Genomic DNA, 26,710 nt, shown 5'->3' with positions numbered 1-26,710 from the left:
GAAACATTCTGGAATTGAAAATTCATTGGTCACATTTATATCCAAGTTGATGACCCCAAGACACTTATGGTAATACCCAAATCGGTCTTACCAAGTAGAAAAATAGAGTAATACTTTATCCAATCTTTTTTTTAAATATTTTCATTTGAAAGGCAAATTTATAAAAAGAGAAGGAAAGACACACACATACAGAAATAAAAACATCTCCCATGCACTGGTTCACTCCCCAAGTGGCTACCATGGCCGGAGCTGGGCTGATCCAAAGCCAGGAGCCCAGAGCTTCCTCCAAGAATTATGTGGGTGCAGGAGTGCCAGGGAGTTGGGCCACTGCTTTCCCAGGCACATTAGCAAGGGTCTGAAGTATGAAAAACAGGACATCTTGGAGCAGAATGAGAGTGATTTGAGTCTGAGTCAGATAGTTGTGCAGCGATGAAGAGCTCGGTGGTTGTCCCGTGCTTGACTGCTTAGCGGGGAGCAGGGGGGCGAGGGTTGCTCTGCTGGGCCTCTGCACAGTGTCTGGCACTCAGGGCCCAGCACTGGCTGCTACAAACGGAGAGTAGATTAGATAGTGAAGTGGGCTCTCAGTAATTGGAATCCTCCAGAATAATCTCATATCCAGGTCTTCAGGAAAAACATGCGAGGTCATACGACGTTTCCTGATTTCTCTAAGTCTGGGGCGTGTTAGTCACAGCGTGTCTTGTCTGTTCCTTAGCTTGTTATGGAGTTCTGCGGGGCTGGGTCTATCACAGACCTCGTGAAGAACACGAAAGGGAACACACTGAAGGAAGACTGGATCGCTTACATCTCCAGAGAGATCCTGAGGGTGAGTGCAGCGGAACGCGTGACTGCGGGGGCGCACTGCTGCCCTATCACGTTCACCGCATGTTCCCAGACCCAAGCGTTGTTTTGCGTTAGTAACAGCCATGCAGGTAATTCACATTTTGACAACCAAAGGCTTTGTGTATCTGTTCTGGTTGTTTAAGCAACATCATGATTCCTCTCCTATAAGGAAGGCAGACCCAAGTGGGTTACACATTCATCAAACTTGAGCTGAAAATAGTTTTTTAAAAATTACATCCGTCCTAAACCTGCACTGATTTGTTTCTTGACATTATTCCCATACCAATAAAATGTAATGAGTGTTTACATTGTTTGAGGGTTTACACTGTGTCAATTGATAGAAGTAATCTAGAGATAATTTGAAGTATAGGAGACTGTGTGCAGGTTCTATGCGTGTGTCGGACGTCGGCATCCATACATTTTCATATTCTCACAGTGTCCCGGAACCAATCCCTCGTAAATACCAGGAAAGGACTATTTTGAATAGGCCATGGCTAGTGACAACTTTTCTTTCCCTTGGTGTTAATAATGGACCAGAATAGGGACCGCAGGAATAATCCTTACCATTGTTTGATTAGGAATCCTGTGCATAAACTTATAAATCAGTATTAGTGATGCTAAATGCTGGTTTTCAAAGCCGTCTCTGGGCTTTTGGCATTAGGTGTCAAAATTTGTTATGATATTTATGAAGAGAAGTTCTGATGTTTATTGTTTTACTTTTAATTAGAAGCTGCGTAAGTTTCTGAACTGTTTTGGCAGCTTTTAAATGATTTGGGGGTGGGGCAGTATGACAGTGCTGGAGAGCTGTTATGGTTTCATTTGGAAGTCTTGTGAGTTACCAGGTGGATTTCTTTCCTTCATTCAACCTGTCAGTTTCTCTGTTTCATCCACAAATTATACTTTAACTTAGTTGCATCTCATTTGCATGCCATATTTAAAAATAAGGACTATGGAGTTAAACTGAAATTCCAAATTAGCCACCTTCCACTAATATCTGATAAGTATTTCTTATCCCTAAGTAAGTTTAGCATACTCTTTGCTTTCCTAAAGATTTGTTTTTATTGGAAAGACAGATTGACAGAGAGGAAGAGTGACAGGGTGAAGACTCTGCTGCACACGGATTCGTTCCCCAAGTGGCCGCAATGGCTGGAGCTGAGCCAATCCGAAGCCAGGAGCCAGGAGCTTCTTCCAGATCTCCAGCATGGGTGCAGGGGGCCCCAATGCTTATGGGCCATCCTTGGCTGCTTTCCCAGGTCATAGGCAGGGAGCTGGATGGAAAGTGTAGCAGCCAGGACTTGAACTGGCACCCATATGGGATTCCAGTGCATGCAAGGTAACGATTTAGCCACTAGATTATCTCCCTGGCCCATTTAGCCTACTTTTAATATTTAAGGTTCATAGAAGACTACAACTTAAAAACCTGCCATCTGGACCCAGTGTGGTAGCCTAGCGGCTAAAGTCCCATATGGATCCCATATAGGCTCCGGTTCTAATCCCGGCTTCTGCACTTCTCATCCAGTTCCCTTCTTGTGGCCTGGGAAAGCAGTTGAGGACGGCCTAAACAAACAAAAAAAGCAGTTGAGGACCCTGCACTCGTGTGGGAGACCTGGAAGAGGTTTTTGGCTCCTGGCTTCGAATTGGCTCAGCTCCAGCCATTGTTGCCTCTTGGGGAGTGAATCAGCGGATGAAAGATCTTCCTCTCTGTGTATCCGACTTTCTAATAAAAACAAAATAAATCCTCAAAACCAAAAAATCTGCCATCTAGAATTCCTGGAGAAATGTGATTTTTTTAAGCCACATTGTAGACACCTTGAAAGCAAGCAGTTCTATTAAGTCCGGTGGTGGAAGAGCCTTTTTAAAATAATCACATGCCAACATTAGTAAAATGAGTCTTTTGTGGTTGTTATAGGATGCAAAAAGTAGAGGGTAGGAAACTAAGTATGCAGTCCCCTAGTGTTACAAAGTAGTTCAGCAAATGGGCAGATGTGTTTATTGTTTAATAACTAAAATTAAGTGTGGCAAGTGGGGTGGAACCATCGTTGTTAAGAGATTGGGTTTGGGCCCTTCCTCTGTTACTGACCTATTGCACATTCGGGGTATGCAGCTTTCAAGTCTTTTTTTTCCCCTTATCTGTATAATTTATATGCCAAACATATGAAATTACTATTGTTAGATTAATTAAGTAAGTTCGGTTAATACGTGGATAGGTAGATTTCATAAATGTTGTCGTCAGTACTCTGTTACAAACACAAATACATCATTATTGTATTTCGATCCTTGTTCAGTATGGGATTTCTCTAATAGAGAACAGCTTTTAGTGTAATGTCCTAGTTATAAACTGTGCTTCGTTCTTCAGAGACTTCAAAGGCAATTATATCTGTATTTTTTTTAAGATTTATTTTTATTACAAAGTCAGATATACAGAGAGGAGAGACAGAGAGGAAGATCTTCCGTCCGATGTTTCACTCCCCAGGTGAGCCGCAACGGGCCGGTGCGCGCCGATCCGAAGCCGGGAACCAGGAACCTCTTCTGAGTCTCCCACGCGGGTGCAGGTCCCAAGGCTTTGGGCCGTCCTCGACTGCTTTCCCAGGCCACAAGCAGGGAGCTGGATGGGAAGTGGAGCTGCAGGGACTAGAACCGGCGCCCATATGGGATCCCGGGGCGTTCAAGGCGAGGACTTAAGCCGCTAGGCCACGCCGCCGGGCCCTATCCATATATTTTTAATGCCCAGGCAAAACTTTTCTTATTTTGCCATTTTAGCACCTGTCAACAGCCCTTCTTTAAAGTCTAAAACCCAGGTTGTTTGAGGTCCCTAATCAACTGGTGAATGAACAATGTTTGAGATGTAGCAAATATTTTCCACTTTAATGGACATCTGAAACCAGAGCTTGCTTCATTTGCATTTCATCTGGATTCGGAATTTTCTTTTTCAAGATTTATTTTTTATTGCAAAGTCATACACAGAGAAGATGAGACACAGGGAGGAAGATCTTCCATCCGCTGACTCACTTCCTGAGCGACCGCAACAGCCAAAGCTGAGCTGATCTAAAGCCAGGTGCCAGGAGCCTCTTCTAGGTCTCCTGTGTGGGTACAGGGTCCCAAGGCTTTGGGCCGTCCTCAACTGCTTTCCCAGGAAGCTGGATGGGAAGCGGGGTGCCAGGATTAGAACCAGCATTCATATGGGATCCCAGTGCGTGCAAGGCAAGGACTTTAGCCACTAGAATACCACGCCGGGCCCAGGGAAGTTTTTGTACAACAAAAGTTTAATTAAAAAGCAAACAAGTGCATCAGGGAGAGTTAGAATATTATGTGCCAGTGTGCTGCTGTGACAGGAGTTACTAACAGTGGGTTTTTCTAAAGAGAAAGTGGGACAGGAGGTGGAGATGGGCATCTCCTGGGAATGCAGAACAGCTCGGTCAGGACAAGTGGTGTCACAAGGAGCTCATTTATCCAGGATGTTCGGATTCTCTGAAGCCTGAGGCTCATAAACACATGGGCCATCACCACTAGTAGGAATATTTCCTTAAGCAGCCTGTTGCTGCATTGACCACCGGAGACTTAGTTGTGAAAGGAAGTATCCTTTTCAGCCTGGACATCTCCACAAGTGCTGAGAGCCCAGAGGGTGAAGTGAGAGCAGGGATTAGAACTGCTTAGAACTCTGGCAGGGGAGAGTGAGTTACATGTAAAACATTGACTGGCACCTGGCCTGCACATCCATGTTCCTGCCACTCCCTGTCCAAACAGAGGGTCTCCTTTTGGTAGATTTCATTGCTTTGGCACTGTGGGAGAACTACCCAGCTTTCCAGGGCTGAGGGGACTTCTGTGTCCTCAGATGGAATTGTCACAACGAAAATGTGTCTAGATTCTGAAAAAAATGTTTCATTTGTTATAGAGTAGGGTAGTCAGGTGAATGTATTTGAGAATCAGTTACAGACTGAGAGGTCTTCCATGCCTTGCTTATTCCTCAGATGTCTGGGCCAGGCCAGACCCAGGAACCAGGAGCTTTTTCAGGTCTCTAGAGTGGGATGATTTTGACTTAGCCTTTCTGCCGAGGAGTGACAATCCTGGCTTCACTTTTGGCATGGGAAGAGTTGGTATTTAAGGAAAGAAAGTTGTATTACTGAGGTTTGTCATAGCCCAACACTGTTGCAGACTTCTTAGAATCACCTTAAGCAGTTTTCCACACAGAAGTAGCAGTAGGGACAGATAAATAATTATTCCATATATTTATTGCTGGCAATGAACAAGATTAATGCAGCTCATACCTGTTTGAGAAGATCTGAATACTTAGGGGTTTTGCTCTAAGATAATCTTATAAAAGTGTAAGAAGGGTTATCTGTACAAGCCAGAGAACAAATGTAATCTAAATAGAAGTACAGATAACAAAAGAATTAATAAAGTAACAATTTGGCATTCTTTTTGCTGTTCTATATTGTATTGTGCTGAAAGGACTTTCCTCCTAACTAAAGCACTAAGCCACCGTATAGTGTTAGTACTTTTTGCACAGGCTGTGTTGTGAAAAATAAGCAGAACCGTCACGCAAACGTGTTTCACTGGCAGACTAGTAAATTGATGTTTGGACCCCTTCCCCTGTGCTAGAAAAATTGCTGTTCTAGATTACCTGTATTACAAAGTGATGACACCAGTAAAACTCACCAAAAAATTAAACAGGGCAATTCGCTGAAGTCTGTCCTCTTACCTGCCCTATTTAAGATGTGTCGGTGTCGGGGGTTGTTTGTGGGTTAAGGAGGCAAGCCATAGATGTGGCTTCTCTAGCTAGGCGCAGACCAAGGACCCGGCTCAGGAGGACGACACAGACCAAGGTTGGACGCAGTGTGCGTTTCTGGTTTCCTTTTGCCTTCCGTGGAGTACTTGCTCTTGGGCTTCATTGCAGCTTCAAGGTTTTCCCCAGTAGGGCTTGTTTGCTTGGGAAGGAGGTTTGACTGGGACTCGAGTCTGGGCGGTGTGCTTAGGTAGGAAGTAGACTTGTTACTGTGCAGTGGGAAGACCAGTTAGTGTGTAAGGGACAGGTTTTAAACCTCTCTCTAGTCTTTGCTTTTCCCCTGGGATGTGTCTAATTCGTATATACCCATGGGTTACCCACTGAAAGATAGATGCTTTGCATGGGAAAAGAACCACCCTGCACATAAATAGCACAAATTACAGCTGAGAAACTGTACATGGTAATCTAAAGTGTGTCTCAAGGCACAGTTGAAAGTTGGTATCACTGCTCACAAGGGGGCTCTACTCCCACATGGTGAGGGGTGGGCAGCCGAGCTTCTTTCTGGAGGTCTGGTTGCACTAAAGATGTCCTCTTGGAAATGTAGTAAGAGGGAATTTTGTGTTCTGATATAAATTGGTGAAAACCTTTGGCCCATGTGTGTGGTCCTGGCTTTTTGCTGACACTGACAAAAATTAACATCTGTCTTTCCTATTCAGGGACTGGCACATCTGCATATTCATCATGTGATTCACCGAGATATCAAGGGCCAGAACGTTTTGCTGACCGAGAACGCTGAGGTGAAACTTGGTATGTGATGGCTGTGTAGCTTAATCTAAGCCTTGACCTTGGTACAAACTAGCGCCACCATTTGCCCTCTTTGATATCTGGCTAAACATTCAGTCCTGTTTTGAATTTTCTTTTGTTCTGTTGAGTGTGTAGATGGGGTTTAGTCCTTAGCCTGGCTGCAGTGTTCTTTTCCCACGCTGCTTCTCTCTGCTCTGTTCTCTGTTCATCATCCAGGCTGATCTTTAAGTCAGACCATGTCACTTTCCCGCCTAAAGAGACGTTGGTTGCTTCCTGTTTTACTTTGGATAAACTCCACACTTCTTCATGTAAGCTTCTTAGTGGCCCATGGAAGTTGTATGGAATCTGACGCCTGCTACTGTGCGTTAGCATGAAGGTTGATCAGAAGTGGAACTCAGTCGAGAGAACTGTGTTGTGGGATAGAGGCGTTCCAGCTGTCACTCGGTGTGCAAGAGGCCCGTCCTCGCAGTGTGTCCTTACCTGTCACTTGTTAGGGTGCCCGCCTTCTCCACTCCTGTGTCCTGCCGCATTTGGTATCATCCCGGACAGTAGTAGGTTCAGGAGTAGTAACACTTCTTCCTGCTGCTTTCACATTGCCTGGTTTTAGGCATAAGTAGCTGTGTCTTTTGAAATCTTAGAAGTTATCTTGGTTCACAAATCTGTGAATAATCCATGCATTTGCCGTGTATGTAACAATAAACATGCAAGTGAACAAAGCTGTGTGTCAGTTTTTACCTCTGATAGATGTATAGTGGGAACCAGGCAGGTGTACTTCTCCAAACCACCATGAGATGGCTGCAGACGCCCACTGCCTGCTCCTGAAGGACATTGGCGCTATACTTTTTTTGTTCCTGTCATTAAACTTTGCGAAATAGTTGAACTGTTCACTCCAACAGTGACTTTTTTTTAAGTTTTATTTTATGTTTTGTGAAAGCTGGTGTTTGATTCTGTCTGCTGGTTCACTTCCCAAATGGCAGCAACAGCCAGAGCTCAGCCAATAGGACCCAGGAGCTTCTGTGCGTGCAGGACCCCAGGGACTTAGGCTGTCCCCTGCTTCTTTCCCAGGCCACGGGTGGGGAGCTGGATTTGAAGAGGGTAGTATCGGATTCAGACAAGTGCACATGTAGGGTGCTGGCACTGCAGGCGAGAGCCTAGCCTACTGTGCCTTGGAATTGGCCCTTTGATACCTTTCTAAACTAGCCATTTTACAATGAAGGTTTAATTTTTTGTATTGAATCTATGATCTTAACCCCCTGGCTTGTTTTTTCTTTGGTGTTATGGGTTTCAGAGGATATTTGTTTAATTGAATGATTTTCCTTAATGGTGCCTATAATATGGACGGTAATTTTTCAAAAGTATAGTAACATGTCATAATGAGTGAGTATATTGTTGTCTAAAGCAGAGTGTGATTATGGATTCTCTACTATTGTAGACACTCATAGAACTGCTTACTCCCAGGCACACATCAGTTGTTAAGACACCCCAGGTGGCCACATGTTAGTCTGTTGGAGCGGGGCAGTGAGGTACATATTTTTGTGCAGTTTGTATTTTCCAGCATCCTATGTATTGGTTAGCTATTAGAACATTGGTAAGTTGAAATAATGGAGCATTCTTTGAAATGAAGTAACACCCTACTTCTAAAACATACTCTGCAAATACACTAATATGTAATATCATAATCTTGTTAAGCAGTGAAGATAATTCTTTTAGTAAAGTTTTGCCACTATCAAAATAAGTGTAAAATGCTCTAATCATTCACCTAGTACTTTACTCAAAAGACTAGAGCTCTTAGAGACTGTAATAGTTATTTCAGTGATAAATGATAAGATTTATTGCTCAATTTACATTTCTTTAGGTATCCTAAGTCTACATTTCTTTCCAAAAAAAGTAGGTATGGTGTAAAACCAAAACCTTCATCCTTGCTTTCCAGTGTAATTCTTACATTTATTCATCACTTGTAAGAATGGTTTGCTGAATTGGAAACTTTCCTCAAATCTAAGCTAGGGGATACTGGATCTTTCCAATAGCTAATGACTTAGTGACCCGTGTTGTAGATTAGCTTTTCCTCATTGATAAGCCAGGGGGCACTAGCTGATGACTGAGTATACCCCTGGACTGGCCTGTCGGAGCCTGGCCAGTGAGAGTCCCTTGTTAGTTACTAAGTGATGTATTGCTGTGAAGCTTGATGAGACTCTGTGCTGACCACGGCCTGTGTGTGTGTGTGTGTGTGAGAGAGAGAGAGAGCGAGCGAGCGAGCTTACCCCCCGTCCAGGATGTTTCTTGCTTATACACAGAAGTTGAATCCATGGCCCCTGTGAATCATCTCAATGCTTTGTAAGGCCCTTCTGTATGAGCCTCTGCTGCTTTGCACTAGCCTGCAAGTACTGACCATGCGTTTACATACAGTGAAGGAGTTGGGTGGTGCTACTGGTTGGAGGCCAGGGCTTCCTGCAGACTCGGCCTCCCTGCTTGAACTTCCCTGAGGACTGCATCCATCAGTAAATTGGGTGAGATGTAGAAGTAAAAGCACCAGATGATTTGAAGGTTGTTTTGTTCTTTGTATTACTGATTCTGTTTACTTAATGCAGTACCAAACAGCAGAAGATTCGTTGGGCTTATGACTATTAGTGCTGCTTCAGCAGCTAGGTAAAGGGGTTCCCAGTCAGTTCTCTTGAACTTGGGTCTTCCCAGAACTTGGTCCTGTTTGTGACAGGCACATTTTCTGAAAGTAAGAAACAACTCTGGGAACTGAGTAGGCAGCCTGTGCAGACATCCTAGGATCTTGAAGGCTCCAAGGTTATAGGATCTTGAAGTCTTGCTGTCTTCGCTGTGGAAGGGCACTTCTTTCCAGCATGGCCTCTCTTACGGAGTACGTGTTCCTGAAGTGCTGATGGGTCCATTCACTATGAAAGCACCTCCACCTCACACTTGTCCCTGTGTTTCCTGCTTGTTTGTTAAGCATTTCTCACCTTTCCTTTGCTTTTTCTCTGGCAGTTGATTTTGGTGTGAGTGCTCAGCTGGACAGGACGGTTGGGCGGAGAAATACCTTCATTGGCACCCCATATTGGATGGCTCCCGAGGTCATTGCCTGTGACGAGAACCCGGATGCCACCTACGACTACAGAGTAAGATGCACCTGCTGACTCTGAGGAATAGGGGTTCGGCTTATGAACTGGACACACCTTATACCTACCTGCTTTTGTAGTGAGGAGGATAAGGGCACCTAGTTACAGGTTGCTTGTTTATATTATTTGTATTTTCCTCAATGAGGAATACAATATTTCTAAGTAATTCTGGACACTGTTGTGTACGGAACTTTATATTATGAGCAAATGGTGTTTCTACTGATTTGCTATTCTTTCATTTCTTAAAAATCTGTTTTTCGCTTTATTTTGCTTGCGAGTGGAATTAAGGGGGCTTACGAGGGGAAGAGAAGGACATGGAGACACGGGCCTTCCATGTATTGCTTCACTAAGCATATGTTTTGCAACATCCTGGGCTAGCTCTCATAGATCCCCCATGTGAGTAGGAGAAAGGACCCAAGTATGTGAGGAATCACCTGTTGCCACCCAAGGTGTATATTAGCAGGAAAAACCATGGTTGGAGTTGGAGCCTGGGCTTAACACTTGTACTCCGGTATGCGTACTGGCCTCTGACTTCAAATCGTCTTGTATTTTAACTACTACCAGAATTGCTTGACTCTGCAGTCCTTGTACATTTGAAGAACATAGTAGGATTTTTAAAAAATACATTTTTGTAAATATAGCAGTAACTTCATATATAACATTTTAGTATATCATTGCATGTTTATAAAATTTTAAAATATTTCCCAACATACATAAAATTTTAATGTAACTAAGAAAATAAATTAATGTATAAGTCCATTAGACTCAGCTGTTTTTTCAGGTGGTTCATTCAAACAGTTATCCAATGGGAAATTAGGCAGTGAATTTGACCATTGTGTCTTTTATAAAAGTGTTATTCTGTTTCTTTAGTTGAAGGACAAAGAAAAACAAAATCATCTGTCTGTGGATTCACTCCCCAGATGCCCACAGTAACCCATTTCTACTCCCACTGCAGTAACTCCATGAAGATATATTTATATTTAAATGTAGAGTTATAGGTTATTTATTTATTCTTATAAAATCCTTATATAATTTTAGTAATTCCTTGGTTATGATAATTTATAAATGAAATTATGTTAGTAACAATAACTATACATTTCTTTTTTAAAGATTCATTTTTATTTCAAAGGCAAAATTAGATAGAAGGAGCGACAGAGGAAAAGAGATGCCTTCCAGCCGCTGGTTCACTCCCAGAGTAACCGCAGTGCCTGGAGTTGTGCCAGACTTAAGGCAGGAATGTTCTCTGGGTCCCCCTCGTGTGTGCAGAGACCAGAGGTGTTGAGCCAGCCAGCTTGTGGGTTCCACTCCTCCACCTTCCCTCTTCCCCCTTCCATTGTTTAAAGGTCATTTTTGCTTTAAGAAACATTGGCTAAGACTTTGCAATTCATTAGTTAGTGTTGGTTGAGCGTCGAACAGTTACAAAAGTGAGTAGACCGGACATAATAGCCTACCATCATAGAACTTATGCTTGAGTGGGGAATAGAGTTTAATTCAAATTTTAGGGTTAATGCTTTGGGAAAAACAAAAAGACTGTTTATACCCCATTCTTTCTTACTTTGAAGGTGGAATGCAGATTCTTGGCATTATAGTTTGAATTAGTGATCCATGGTAGACTTTACAAATTTTATACTGGGCATTATATAAAGAATGCTTTCTGTTTAATGAAGTTTGAGGTATTAATATAAAAATAATCTGGGCTAGAACTGTAAATCATTGAGTGCTTGTATACTGATCAATGAACTTTCCACTTGGAAATTAGAGTGGGGCTTTTATTTGCTTATTTAAAGGATTTTTTTTTTTTTTATTGCAAAGTCAGATATACAGAGAGGAGGAGAGACAGAGAGGAAGATCTTCCATCCGATGATTCACTCCCGAAGTGGCCACAATGGCTGGAGCTGAGCCAATCCGAAGCCAGGAGCCAGGAGCTTCTTCTAGGTCTCTCACATGGTTTAGGGTCCCAAGGCTTTGGGCTGTCCTCGACTGCTTTCCCAGGCCACAAGCAGGAAGCTGGCTGGGAAGAAGAGCCACCGGGATTAAAGCTGGCATCCTTGTGGGATCCTGGTGCTTGCAAGAGAGGACTTCAGCTGCTGGGCCCTGTTTTTATTTTCTAAATTATTCACCAACTTGTGTTCTGAAAATGTGTGCTCTCAATTTCCCAATACATTTCCTTTTAGTTTATGCACCAAATACTTTCTTCTTTTTTCAATATGATTTGTTAATTGAAAGAGTTAGAGACAGTCTCTATCCACTGGTTCTCTCATGGCTGCAATGGCCAGGCCAAGCCATGACCTTCTGGGTCTCCCATGTGAATTCAACATCCCAAAGACTTGGGTTAGCTTACACTCTTTCCCAGGCACCTTAGCAGGGAACTGGGTGGGAAGTAGAGCATCTGGGACTTGGAGCTATTGCCCATCTGGGATGCTGGCTTCTCAAGCATCAGCTTTACCTGCTGTCCTTTATTTTTTATTTGTGTAGAAGGCCAGAAATGTAAGCTGTTTGTATCACAGGTATCAGTAACATCCTGTTTTACTTTCACAGAGTGACCTCTGGTCTTGTGGCATTACAGCCATTGAGATGGCAGAAGGTGCTCCCCGTAAGTAACTTTCCTTTGTACCCCAGTTGTTAAATGTAACTTGAATCAGTCCCCAGGCTTCACAGGAACAACTCCATGGGTAAAGCCAGTCTTAGGGGAACAGTTAGACGGAGAGTCTGGAGGCACGGTGACATGGTGGTCATGAAGGGATTCTGAGCAAACATGGCTCCTTCTGGAGCCCCCTTACCGGCCGTTAGGCCTTGTTTCTCTTCAGTTGGATTCTCATCCGAGTCCTGAAAACATGCCCACATAAGATAATAAATACGAGTTTTTCTCTTTAATGTTTCAGATTTAATATTGAAATTGGTTCTATTGTATGAAGTTATAGTACTAAGCTTTGTTACAAATGAACAATAACATTTTGCAGATTTTTTTTGTTTTTGGCATTAGCTCTGAAATTTTGTGATCATGCTAGTGTTTAATTGAATCAGTTGGAGCTTTGTACAGTTGCTCTTGAATCAGGGACAGAGGGTAGACTTGTAAAGCGCCAAGGAAAAACAGCATAAGCTGCTAGTCTCGCCTGCAAAAGTACCCACGGGGAGTGTATCACTGCAGTTCATGGTTACTGCTAAATAAATATTTGTTGAATGAATGAAAAATGTATTGATAGCTAGTGTTAGTTTGCCGCATGGAATGGATGTCTACCTCAAATCTCAGGTGTTGTCTTTGCTTCCTGCTAAGGAACTGCAAAAGGAAGTATTGGTGACTCCTTGTCTGTTTTCTTTTGCAGTTAGGGAAGTGTTGCCTACTTGTCTTGCAGGTAAATAAACACCTGCAGATGTCCATGGCCTCTGGTGCTATCTGTGCAAACACGTGTTTCCTGCAACTAAGGATAGGAGTACAAACATTATTGGCACAAAATTAAACAACTCCTTTTCACACTTACATTTTTGGTGTTTTAGAATACCACTAGTTGCAGCAATGAGCAGTGAGCAGGACCTCACGGGGCTTACTCTGTTCCAGGCATTATGTAAAGCTGTTCAAAAGCCATGTCTTACTGACTCCTTACAACTCTGAAAATACAGTGACTTTGATTGTAATCTCACAGATGGTTTGAAAACTTACCCATTAACTCCTTTGAGATTTCAAATTAGTGTTTATCTTTAGTCATGACAACATTCCTATATGTGTTTGAAATGGTATATTCTTGTTGCTCTTGTCCTCCTTACATTTTATCTCCAAATGAGCAACCAAGGTTGACCTGAGAGTTCATAACTAGATGTGTAGGCTGCTTGTAAATACTTGGACGATGGGACACAGCATTTGATGTGATGTGTGAGTGAGCCCTAGAAATCAACAGTTAGTAAAACAAGTGCCGTACTGACAGATCCGTCTCCTCTCCCCAGCTCTCTGTGACATGCATCCAATGAGAGCACTGTTTCTCATTCCCAGAAACCCTCCTCCCCGGCTGAAGTCCAAAAAATGGTAAGCTATGTGTTCAGTTGCTTTCCTTTTTTTTCCCCCACTCTCTTCTGAAACAAAATTCTGGCCATTTTAATTTCACATAACTTGAGAACTGGTACTTCAAAACATACAAAATGCCTTTATTTTTTTTTCCTTACTCAATTCTGTTTGAATTACAAAGTAGTAACAGGTAACCATATGAATCACTATAACATGATTTTAAAATGAAAGCCCCATTTTAATATTTAAATCATTTAATGTGTAGAACGTGACTAAGCATCTTTCCACTAAATTAGTAAAATCTTTTTGACATGGAGGTCCTCAGACGAACTAGAAGTTTATAATGAATGGAAGGATTTACTGTCTTTTTTTTTTTTTAATTTAGTTGTTTTTATTGGAAAGTCTGATATAAAGAGAGGAGGAAGACATAGAGGAAGATCTTCAGTCCACTGATTCATTTCCCAAGTGACCGCAATGGTCAAAGCTGAGCCTATCCGGAGCCAGGAGCCTCTTCTGGGCCTCGCATGCAGGTGCAGGGTCCCAGGGCTTTGGGCCATCCTCGGCTGCTTTCCCAGGCCACAAGCAAGGAGATGGATGGGAAGTGGGGCCGCTGGGATTAGAACTGGTGCCCATAAAGGATCTTGGTGCATGCAAGGTGAAGACTTTAGCTACTAGGCCACCACGCCAGGCTCCTGTAATTATTTTCTAAAATAAAAGTTACGCATATCCCCTGGGCCTGTTCCCTGTGGCTCTAACACCTTGTGTGGCTAAGTACTAGTATCCATGAAGGCAGGGAGCCGAGGATGTCTCTTGGGGAGCACTTCTGGAACTGCAGCACTCTGGGACTGCCTGTGAAATCTTGCCTACACAAGCTTGTCCTGTGCAGTGGGACTTCAGAAAGTTTATGAGAAGTTGCATTAAGAATACATTAATTTTGGTTCAAAATTTTTGAAGTATATGCATACTTTTTTGTAATATCCATTTTCTGTGTGTTTTTGAACACCACACATATGAATTGAAATGCAATTTTTTTTGTGTGTGTACCAAAATAAACCTGTCTTTTAACTCCATTCTTCTATGATGTTTTTCAAGTTACCTCATAGATGAGTCTTCCCACTTTTTATGTTCCTCCTGTTTTCCTCGGTTTATTTTATGATTGCCCACGTCCTGTGAGTTATTTTGTTTCTTTGCTTGAAGCTGTTTGTACCTGTTTAAGGTTGTGTTAAGTTCTTGCCTCTCATTCTAAAATACCGGAAAGATCTCTGTGCTAAGCCTGCCGTTCTGGGTCTGGTTGCTCAGCAGTTGCTGTCCACTCTTCCTGGTTGTTCGTGTTCTGATGTTGTCCAGTCTTTTTCCAGCTTGCGTATGTACACACACAATCTGTCTTGTTTGCTGCCAGTCTCCCTGTTTGTCACTGCTCAAACACGTTGCCATTCTTTTCGCACCTTTCTTACTCTAGCAGGATTTTTCTCATGGTGTCTAATTCCATGTACTGTTATTGGGGCAGTTCTTCATGTAAGTGCAAAGGTTTTAGTTCCACTTGGTCGGCTGTATTAAGGCCTGATACTCCTGGGCGTTCCTAGGCAGTCAAACCCGGGGAGCTGCAGCAGCTCCTACCAAAACTAGCAAGTGAGCATGCTTTTCGTTTCTTGTCAGATTTTTTAAATTTTTAAAAATTTACTTTCATGTTGAATGGCAGAGAAATGGAGAGGGAGAGAGATTCCATCAATTGTTCACAGCTCAGATACCTGAAACAAGCCAAACGTGGTCCAGACTAAAGCCCGGATGGAGCCTGGAACCTGATGTGAGTGCCAGGCCCCGGGTCCTTGCACAGTGCAGAGTGCACGTGAGCAGGAAGCTGCTCTGGAAGCACCGCGAGGATGGAGTCCCGGCGCTCAGCTAGCGGATGGGCTGCTTCCCGGCACCCCTGCACTGTGCTACAAATGCCTGCCTCTGTTGAGATTTTACTGAATGTAGTCTGTCCTTGAGGGACTTTTGAATTAGTGCTCTCTCTCCATGGCATTACTTAATCCATTAGTAATCATACTCTGGTAATTGTACTCCTTGCAGCTTTGGGTTATTCCCTGCTTTTACAGCATAAAGTGACAGTGATGGTGGTGATGGCAGCAGGTGCCTCCTGTGTTCCTCTGCAGGCGCCATGTTCATCCACATCCATTGTGATTTACTCACATCTGAGAAGACAGGGCAGTTCAGACAGTCTGTGATCCCTGTTCTCACCACATGGACATGTTTGCTGGTTTTGGAGAAGCAGTTTTCAGAAGATCACCAGTGAACATTCTCTCCATGGAAAATTTTTAAAGTAGCTCAATACCCAAGTGATCTTAACATCCAGATCAAAACCAGGATTCCTAAACTTCATCTGGATCAGCTAAGTGAGTGGCAGGAGCTCCATCACTCAGGCATGTTCTTTTCTGCTGCTCTCTTGGGCACTGAGCAGAGGTGGATTGGAAAAGCATCATCCAGTACTTGACCTGGTGCCCATATAGAATGCTGGCAGCCTTATCTGCTGCTTGCATAGCAGCACTGTCTCCCAGTAGTAGATTGGGAAGAAAAATGTTTTTATTGGAAAGGCAGATTCACAGGAAGGAGAGAAAGATCTTCCATCACTGGTTCACTTCCCCCAAGTGGCTACAATGCTGGAGCTGAACCAGTTTGAAGCCAGGGCTTCTTCCACATCTTCCATGTGCATGGAAGGATGTCCCAAGACTTTCAGCTACCCCTCACTGCTTTCCCAGGACATAAATAGTAAACTGGTTAGGCAGGAGCAGCCAGGACATGAATTGGCACCCATAAGCATGCTTGGGATTAGCTCATTGAGCCATCATGCCAATCTCCTCCCCCACCCTCTCATGTGGTGTGTATCTATGTGTATGTGTATGTATATATATACATATACACACCATATATATATTTAAAAGATTTATTGTACAGTCAGATTTACAGAGAGAAGGAGAGAGAAAGATCTTGCATCTGCTGACCACTGCAAAAGTGGCCACAACAGCCAGAGCTGAGCTTATCCAAAGCCAGGAGCTTGTTCCACGTCTCCCATATGGGTGCAAAGTCCCAAGGCTTTCGGTCGCCCTCAGCTCTGTCCCAGACCAGAAGCAGGGAGCTGGGATACAGGTACCAAGATAGGATCCCAGCAAGGATTTTAGCCAGTAGGCTACTGCACTGGGTCCTCCAGTGTTGGTTTGTTTTTGTTTGTTTGTTTGTTTTTTAGATTTGTTTTTATTACAAAGTCAGAAGTACAGAGAGGAGGAGATAGAGAGGAAGATCTTCCATCCGTTGATTCACTCTCCAAGTGGCCACAATGGCTGAAGTTGCACTGATCAGGAGCCTCTTCCGGGTCTCCCACGCGGGTGCAGGGTCCCAAAGCTTTGGGCTGTCCTCGACTGCTTTCCCAGGCCACACAAGCAGGGAGCTGGATGGGAGGCAGAGCTGCCAGGATTATAACCAGTGCCCGTATAGGAACCTTGGTACATGCAAGGCGAGGACTTTAGCCGCTGAGTTACCATGCCTGGCCCTCCAGTGGTATATTTTAAGGAATACTTTGTCTATTATTGATGCAAAGGTGTTAGTAAGCACAGTTCTTGAGAAACTTTCTCATCTGGAAAGGGACTCGGGTCTTTGTATTTTTGGTAAATTCCGTGGAGTTATCCTCTTTGGGTAGAAGAATGTAGGCATGTCTGTGTTGGAGCCTTTCACTATTTTGTGTAGTCTTCTGTGTTCTTCGTAGCCACAGAATTAACAGCTTCTTTGAATGCCTTTGAGGCCCTTTCTCTGAATTGACGCAAATTATTTGTCCATTCTTCTCCATTTTCATACAAACCTCCAGAAAATGGCTCATTGTTTCCCAGAACTTTTCCCCCTTGGTTCATGTTCCTTAACTCTGGAACTTTATCTTCTCTCCCTTTGGAATATAAAATATCCTGTTTTTTCCTTGATGTCTACTGTAACAGTTCTATTTTTCTCCTCCTCTATTAGCTTGATTGTAATCTGCTGCTGTGTTTACTGTGTGTACCTAAAATTTCCTACTTAAATGGATACATACATAAATCTTTGAGTTAAAAAATTGCTAGAATGGAAATTGTAAGACAATAGAAGGAATTATTAAATCAGTTAATAATTGAAAAGAACTGAGTTGTTTGAATCACATTTTTGAAGACTCAATAGCTCATTCATTCAACAAAAATTTATCGTATAACCTATAGTAATGTGCCACACCTAGTTTTGAACATAACTGAAACATAGGAGCAAGTTCCTGATCGTTACCATTCCTGCCCAGTAGTAGAGACAATCAAAAAGTGTACGGTCTTGTGAAAGTAAGCAACTTTGAAAAAGGTTCTTAACTTAGGGAATGTCGGATAAAGAAATTCTTGAAAAGACTTACAGGTCTCCAAAGGCGTGGTAAGAATGCCTTTACCATGGCTGGGGTAGCAGTTCACTGTGGCCAACCGTGGGGAAATAGGCAGCAGTGTGCTTCAGGCAGGTCCTGTGGGGGAAGTGTCAGGGTCCTCTCAGCTCCTATTCTGTTGCAGTGTATAAAGCTGTAGGACAGCTCAACCAGCCAGTCTAAAATGCTGGTTGAAATGTCAAAGGAACAAATTCAAGAGTCCCAGCATTGAGTCCCGCCTTCTTTTCTCATCTCCATCTGTCCTCATCTTCTGGACAGCAGACATCTGTCCTCTGTCTGCCTTCATGTTGGCAGACTTCCCAAAACCGGCCTTGCTCCACCTTTTTAAATGTCTTTGCTGCAATGGACACTAGTAGAATAACTGGGAAAGCCTGATGAGGTCTGTACTGAGACAGTGGTACTGTCTCTGATAGTGTCCTGATTTCTGGCAACTATACCATGGTGAATGTCCTTGTTTTTGGAAAATACCTTGTCCCTTTATCTTAATATTCACAAATACACACGGTAATGGTTAAGTTATTAATAAGCAGTGTTAGATTTAAACACAGCCCATCTTCTAGCTCTCTGTGGTGTATTGTCAGTAATGTGGTATAGCTGTGAAACTGTTAATATTCCTGGTTCCCAGTGTTTCTAAATTTGTGTTTCTGTTCCCTGCGCTATTCCTTTGTATTTGCAAAGGTGAGTTCTTACTCACTTGCATTCACAGTGATTTCCGAAAGCTGCTTGTTTTCAGGTTTGCGAGTTACTGATATTTTACAGCTGCCTCTTCATGGTTAAAAGTTGATGAAATTTTTGCTTCCTCTTACAGGTCAAAGAAATTTTTTAGTTTTATAGAAGGATGCTTGGTGAAGAATTACATGCAGCGGCCCTCTACAGAACAACTTTTGAAACATCCTTTCATAAGAGACCAGCCAAACGAAAGGCAAGTTAGAATTCAGCTTAAGGATCATATAGACCGGACCAGAAAGAAGAGAGGAGAGAAAGGTACTAAAGGCATTTTTCTTTTCATCATTTAAAGTTTTCATGACTTGGCGGTTGTGTGTCATTGGTCAGTGCTGGTATGGTTTAGGCATGCATTTTAGTGATCTGGCTGAGGGGCTGACCCAAGGCTGCAGATGGAGTCAGGTTGACACCAGTGACACAGAGATTGCAGGGGACATCTTTTCCGTTCCTTTTACATCACGGTGAACATCGTGTCACTGTGTTCAGGAGGACCTTGCTCTGCTCTGCTGCATCCGGGCGACGCAGGCAGACCTGGCTTATGTGCAGCACCTGATGGCTTTGATGCCTGCCCAAGTACATGCTTGTGCTGATCACCGGTGGGTCCTTTCTGTCCCCAGTGTGTGTGTTTTATGTCTTTATACACATTGTGCCCGCTTCCCTGGAATGCCTTCTGTTTTCCTTTTGTTCTTTTCAACAAGGTAAAGTTTATGTGTCATTATCGTCATCATGATTAAGCCACCCTTCTGGAGTCTGCTGGCTCATGTTGATTATATAATAACGCTTAGACAACTAGCATGTCATTATTAGTGAACTTAATTTTGATACATAAATGTCAAAAGCAAAGGAGCCAGTTCATGGCAACAAGTGCAGTGTGCATCATGTTGGAAGCCTGTACTGTTTGTCACATGTTTGAGTCGCAGGCAGCTTTGTTATCTCCGGGCAAGTCCTCATTGGTGTCAGCTAACTTTTTTCCCTGTGGTGTATTCAGCCGAGTAAATGATTACGCTCTGTATGTGGTTCCGTGTAATTATAGCAGAGTAAACTGAAGATTGAAAATGCGCCCCGTTTCCCCCTTGTTTGACATGCTGGCCCAACCTTACTTACTGATAGTAGCTATGTTTGTGCTTCTGCTTTTTGCAGCACACCAAATCTGTATTGTTTATTTTTAAGTCACAGTGATCTCTCTTCCATATGCTGTCAGCCTATTGTCAGTAATTACCACGTTTCAGCATGAAAATTTAAAAATGACATAAAGGATTTCCAACAATGATTTTCAGTTAGGGTTTTCCCTAGAGACTAGCTTTTATGTAAATGTCCTTTCAAAGTTTATAGTTTTGTCTAGATAGGGAAGAACTAATGACATGTATGTAGAATGATGAATTTTCCTGAACTGTTAAGTTCTTGAGCCTATTTTTATTGCAAGGAAGTTGATATTCATCTTACGTGTCTCTGCCAAAAAAAAAAAAAAAAACCAGAAATGTGTGCTGTTACTGGTTTTTGTTTTGTTTTTTTAAGATTTATTATTGTAAAGTCAGATATACAGAGAGGAAGAGAGACAGAGGGGAAGATCTGTCCACTGATTCACTCCATGAGTGGCCGTAATGGCTGGAGCTGAGCTGATCCGAAGCCATTAGCCTTTTCTGGTTTTCCCACACGGGTGCAGGGTCCCAAGGCTTTGGGCTGTCCTCGACTGCTTTCCCAGACCACACAAGCAGGGAGCTGGATGGGAAGCAGGGCTGCCAGATTAGAACCGGCGCTCATGGAATCCCAGCGCATTCAAGGCGAGGACTTTAGGTGTTAGGTTATGGCACCGGGCCCAAGAAATGTGTTGTTTGTTTTTGTTTGTTTATTGTGAGTTGACTTTGGTTTTTATTTACTTTCAGCCTGTTTGGCTTCAGTTATTCCTTGAAAGTTAGATACTGATCATTGTGAAGAAAGCAGTAAAGTGACATGTTACTTTTAGAGAAATGGTATAAAACTATGTAATTAAAAAAGAGTTCATGTTAAAAGTTTCATTTAAGTAGAACTGTGTTGTTTCATTGGTATTTTCCTTGTTTCAAATTTGTGAAAATATTTTTGCTTTTTTTTGCTGCAGGTTCCTACTTAATTCACTTCTTAAAAATCTAGCAGAATTGTCTCTGCTGCTGCCTCAGTGAATCCCTAATTGCCCCAAATGACCACACTTGAATGGTTGTATTGGGTATTTTGAATAGTCAACTTGCTTTGGAATTTTGACATCAAAGTAGACTTGTTGAATTCACCAGTACTCCTGGGGTGCTGTTTGTGTGTAAGGATCCCATTGTATCTCAAGGCATACAGCACCCCCGTCAGTGCAGTCCTATGAGGGCTTTCCTTGAGTGCCCTGGAAGTAGTGCTGCTGTGGGGAATAGTTGGCCAGGGGTCTGCTGCTGTTCAGTGTGGAAATCCTCCCCGAGTCCTGTGCAGTGCCCCATACTGTTCCCACAAAGGACCCGTTTATTTTTGCCCTGGTGCTCTTGAAGATGCCCACCTGTGTAGATGCACATCAGCTCTGTGGGCTGCCCCAGTAACCTTCTCCTTGTTTTCACAGATGAAACGGAGTATGAGTACAGTGGGAGTGAGGAAGAAGAGGAGGAAGTGCCTGAGCAGGAAGGAGAGCCAAGGTCAGGACAAAGCTGGTTTGCAGTGTGCCACTTGATGAAGAGAGGAGGTTTTATGCTGGTGCCATGGTTTCCAAATGCTCCTAGGCAGTAGGAATGAATCTTAAACTACTTCACAGTGCCTGGCTATTCCCCATTCTTTCCCAGGTTCTACAGGCTCTTTTCCCACCCCAGGGCTTCTTTAGCAAGGACTGCACTGATCCCCTCCACAATCACTTGACAGTGTGTATAGCAGTGGGCAGTATTTGGGGCTATGCGGGAAGCTTTGCTTTGGGCATTGGTTACTGTGTGAGGCTTTGTGGTACATGGAGTAGCATACTGTAAGCTGTCTGCCTGTCGAGGTGCCAGCAGGGCCTCTGGAAAACTCCACATTGCCCTGTTCCCCTGATTTTTTTCCTGTTTCATTTTGCTGTTCTGCAAATGCCGTTACCAACATTTGATTTCCTGTAGTTTACGACGCGTCCTGTCCTAATCAGTTTTATTATCTGTAGTTGGGTTTACCAGTGGCTTTCCAAGGTAGAGTGAAACTGAAAATTGAGGAGTCCAAATCAGTAGCATTTCCTCCTACTAACTGACTAATCAGGGAACAGAGGCTTTTGGAATATTTGGATATTTGATATCTTGCCAAACAAGCATTTAGAACAGAGTTGTAAGGTATTTGTTATAGGGTAAAGGATGATATGGTGCTCTTGCGTTGCGGGGCGGTCATTCCTGTGAGCGTGTGTTGTTGACATCCTAGAGCCAGACTTGGGGAGAGACTCAATGGCACTGGGAGGAGGAAGCGGGCGCTGTGCGATGTGCTCGCCCCTCAAGACTCCTGCTTCCTCCCGCAGTTCCATCGTTAATGTGCCTGGTGAGTCCACGCTGCGACGGGACTTCCTAAGACTGCAGCAGGAGAACAAGGAGCGTTCCGAGGCCCTTCGCCGGCAACAGCTGCTGCAGGAGCAGCAGCTCCGCGAGCAAGAGGAGTATAAGAGACAGCTGCTGGCAGAACGACAGAAACGGATCGAGCAGCAGAAAGAACAGAGGCGGCGGCTAGAAGAGGTAGAAAAGAGAAATGCCCACCTTGGTGTTCCTCTCGTTGGTAGCCAGACATGTGGAAGGATATTCTGCAGGGCCTCCTGAGGTGCTGCCTCTCCGAGAACTTGGGTGCATAGCTCTCTTGAACTTGGGAAGGAAAGCTTGTACGACCGACAAGCTTTTACGTCCCCTGAAACCTTAGAAATGCCCCCTTGCCTGTGAGACCTTGAAGGCCCTGTCCCAGAGTGCGTTCACGTGGACACAGACAGCTGTGCCCTAGAGATGCTCTCGCACCAGTTCTATTTCCAGGATCTGGGATGTAGCTCTTTGGGTCTTTCTGTGGTATTCTCCTCTGTCCTTTCCCATACTGGGCTGGGCTTTCCTTAGGCACGTGACACAGGTGACTTGTTTGACTCATGCCATGTCAGGACCATGGGAGTCAGAGCTCGTTTGTAACAGGCCAGCGGCCGAGTAGTGAATATCCATTAGCAAGCTTCTGCAGCAAGTGGGCAGTGCAGATCACAAGATGAAGCTGAGTGGTGGCTCTAGGGAAACAATTGAGGTGGTTTTTTTTTCTCTTTTTTAAAGAACGTATTTGTTGATTTTGAAAGGGAGAATGTGAGAGATAGGAATAAATCAAGGGAGAGGGACAGAGGGACTGTGAGAAAGGTTGTCACCCACTGGTTCTCTCCCTGAAGAGCTGCAACAGCTGGAGCTGGGCCAGTCCACAGCCAGGAGCCAGGAACTTCCTGCAAGTCTCCCATGTGGGTTCAGGAGCCCAGAGCCTTGGGCCATCTTCTGCTGCTTTCTTAGGCGCACCAGCATGGAGCTGGATCAGAAGTGAAGCAGCCAGGACACACATGTGGGATGCTTGCACTTCCCAGAACATAAACTGGTCCCTCAGTTTGCTTTTTAGAGAACAAATGTCTTAATGAAGTAATCATGACATCAGTTTGAAAACTTTGAAGAGTTATGTCATTTTTCATTCTTAATAAAGTAGTTCTAACAGGGCATGTTTACTAGAATTCCCTGGATTTTGTTATTTGAAATCTTATGCATAAGGTTAGTCGAGCATAGATTGGTGTGATTCAGTTGGTGGTCAATATATTCCAAATTTGGCCATTTTCTTTTGAGGTTCTAATAGTAAGAAACCAAATCTTGAGTTGATGTGATGGCATAGCAAGCTAATCCTCCATTTGCAGCACCAGTATCGCATAAGTACCAGTTCATGTCTCAGGTGTTGTACTTTCTAGCTTCTGCTTGACCTGGGAAGTAATGGTGGGTGGCTCAAGTCCCTGGGCTCGTTAACCCTACATGTGGGAGAACCGGAAGAAGTTCCCACTGAGGAGTGTGCCAAAATGATTGAAGGCTCACAAGTTTTTGTTTTGAAGAAAAAGCTTTTGATATCAGTCTTTTCTGAGAGAACAAATGTCTTAAAGTAATCATGACATCAGTTTGAAAAAACTTTGAAGAGTTATATCGTTTTTCATTCTTATCAGAGTAGTTCTAACAGGGCATGTTTACTAGAATGTTCTTTTATTTGAATTCCAGTTTCTTTGTCTCCCTTCTCCATCACCCCATTTGTGGTGGCCTGTTCTGCCCTTATGAGTTTTTATGATTGAATGATTGACATTTTAAATTCTTTTTTTAAGATATAATTTATTTTTATTGGAAAGTCAGATATCTACAGAAAGGAAGAGAGACAGAGAAGATGTTTCATTAGCTGACTCACTTCCCAAGTGGTTGCAATAGCCGGGGGTGAGCCAGTCTGTAGCCAGGAGCCAGGAGCCTCTTCCGGGTCTCCCATGGGGGTGCAGGGTCCCAAGGCCTTGGACCGTCCTCAACTGCTTTCCAAGGCCACAAGCAGGGAGCTGATTGGAAAGTGGAGCTGCCGGGATTAGAACTGGTGTCCATATGGGATCCCAGCGCGTGTAAGGCAAGGACTTAAACCACTAGGCTACAGTGCTGGGCTCAGTATTTTAAATTCTTAATCTTGGTCCAATGTACAGATTCAGATAATCCTAGAGTATAAAATGGAAAAGAGGAGTTAGTAACTGTAGCGTTATTTGCCTCAACTGTTGGTCTTGGCAACTGGTTGGTCTCCCTAAGAGAACTGTCTTAGTTTGATACAATTGGGAAACTTACCGCTTTTCTCATCATGTTGTAGGCTTTTTAATGACCATAACTTAACCTTACTTATTTGACTTATAGGAGAGACCCTTCTTTAATTCATCTTTATAAAATATAGTTATCAATAAAAATCTTATATGGATGAGTTAAGTCAGTTGAGTCATGTGTGCATCTCATTAAAAAGAACAAGTTTGTTTGAATTTATATCTATTTGGTCCTTGGGTTTGAGATAGCTCAGGTCCATAGTTACCCTCTAGAATACTTAAAATGATTTCGTAGAATATTCCAAGGCAAAGCAGTGTTTCTGGAATAGAAGCACTATCCAAGTGTAATAATTATTGCTTAAAGCTTCAAGAGCTTAATTTTTTTCCAGATTGCTTGAAAAGCTGAGCAGCAGGAAGATTGACTTTCCATCTTGTGGTTCACTGTCCAGCTGGCCCCGGGGCCATGGCTGGGCCAGGCTCAGGCCAGCAGCCAGGATCCCCATCGTGTCTCCTGCTTTGCCAGGTGCTTCCGCAGAAAGCCGAATCCCAAGTCAGCAGCCAGGATTCAAACCGACACTCCAAAAAGGGAGGCCAGGGCCGTGAGCAGGAATGTAAGCTGTGGTCCTGGCTCCTTCTTGGTAATTAGGGAAGATTCCTTTAGTATTTTATTGGGTTTTGTAGAACTCAGAGATGTAAACAAATTCTTACATTTTTAATTTTTTTCTAAACACTAAATGTAGTTACCCAGCATTTACACAGTAGTTTGTCTTTCATGTCATGCACTAGGAGTGAGAGTGTTCCCCCAAGTAGCGCATTTCTCTTATGAAGATGAGCAAAATAAACATTACTTTAAGGAGCTTGTGGTCACGTATGTGTGTTGACATAGTAACCAAAATTATGGTATTTTCACACAGAACAAAGACTTTCATTTGATTATTGAGACTGGTATGTGGCCTGTCCTTGTTTGGAAGATTTTGCTTGCTTGACATTCTGTTCCTTTTCATAGTGCATTTTGAATTAAATATGGAATTTTTATTATTTTAATTGAATAAAAATTCTATTAACTTTGCAGAACAATTGAATCAAAAACAATGTGATTACCCTGCTTTCATTGAGACATTCCACTGAAATAGCTATGATTCAATAACCATGATTATGTTGTAATGGTGTGAACTTTAGTGGTAATGAGAAAAAAGGAGAGCCAACTGTGAAAATTAGACAGCATATGGAAGAGTTCATGATAAAATGGCTGACTGTTATGAGTTCGAAATTGGAGGTGGAAAATGGGGTCAAAATAATGATTTGTTAGGAGATCCTGCTTCAAGTGAGCAAAAAAGAAATCACCCCCTTTAAGAAATCACCCCCTTTATGCACTGGCTGCCACACTTGCTGTAAATGCCACCTTTTTTTATGCCATTTCCTCAGAGGATATTGGCACAGTGCCTAGGTACTGTGAAGATTCCTCCCTGATGATGACTGACCAGTACATAGGAAAAATGACCCCAGTGAAGGATCAGGAAACCTAACAGTGGCCTGATGTTGTACCTCTACGCAGCCCAGTGTCTTAAATGGGAACTGACAACCAAGATCACAGGCTTTGAGGAAATTCTTGTACCTAAAGGATTCCAAAATAAATTAATAAAGAAGGAACTTTTAGAAAGAAAATGTTGTATAGGGAACAGAGCAGATTTGCAAATTTCCATATGCATACATGAACTCTCAACCTTATCAAGAAAAGCCAACATATTAAATCTATGAAGCAAGAATATTCAGAAAATAAGAAAGTTCTTAAACTAGGAAAAAAAACTCCCACAAAGTTGGGTGTGGGGATAATGTAACAGCAGAACAAAAGGTAGTTATTCCAAGGGGGGAGGAGTCTAACTTGATTTGAATTGGTATTTTAGGAAATAGACACCAAAGGAAGAAAATTTAGGAATAATGTAAGGAAAACTTCCATACTAAAAAATGTTTATAGACTGAAAAATGTATTAAGTGCTCAGCACACAGATGAAAAAGGACCCAAGCAGAAAGTATGCCAGGAATTCTAGAAAACATTGAGTCTGTTAGGGTTGGCTCCCTAGACAGACAAAATAAATAAGGTAATGTGTATTAGCAAATGAAGGGGGATCTATTAAAGTGATTGGATTAGGATTGTGGCAGCTAAGTTTTATGTTAAGTCACCTACAGGTGAGAGACCTCGGAGTACCGATTAGGTGGCCGAGAATGAGTCCAAGGTCTCAGAAACAGGAAAGCTGAAGGTATCATTCTCACTTTGAGGCCAGCAGCCTGA

The 26,710-nt window shown here is 43.0% G+C and overlaps 1 protein-coding gene across 24 annotated transcripts in view; it reads left to right on the top strand.

Moving 5' to 3' along the window:
* MAP4K4 (mitogen-activated protein kinase kinase kinase kinase 4) overlaps nt 1–26,710 on the top strand; it is a 155,594-nt gene that overhangs the window by 93,602 nt on the left and 35,282 nt on the right. For 23 of the 24 annotated variants that reach the window (XM_058667481.1, XM_058667494.1, XM_058667490.1 and 20 more), the window contains exons 5-12: nt 713–823; nt 6,280–6,370; nt 9,362–9,492; nt 12,031–12,085; nt 13,432–13,510; nt 18,733–18,908; nt 21,217–21,289; nt 22,120–22,330. In XM_058667481.1, coding sequence (XP_058523464.1) covers nt 713–823; nt 6,280–6,370; nt 9,362–9,492; nt 12,031–12,085; nt 13,432–13,510; nt 18,733–18,908; nt 21,217–21,289; nt 22,120–22,330 — 927 coding nt within the window. Of the gene's footprint in view, nt 1–712; nt 824–6,279; nt 6,371–9,361; nt 9,493–12,030; nt 12,086–13,431; nt 13,511–18,732; nt 18,909–21,216; nt 21,290–22,119; nt 22,331–26,710 lie in introns of those variants that run through there. The other variant, XM_058667501.1, reaches the window with a different exon arrangement.

Source organism: Ochotona princeps, chromosome 8 (assembly GCF_030435755.1).
Source record: "Ochotona princeps isolate mOchPri1 chromosome 8, mOchPri1.hap1, whole genome shotgun sequence".
NCBI lineage: Eukaryota > Metazoa > Chordata > Mammalia > Lagomorpha > Ochotonidae > Ochotona > Ochotona princeps.
This window is presented reverse-complemented; position numbering and strand designations above follow the sequence as displayed.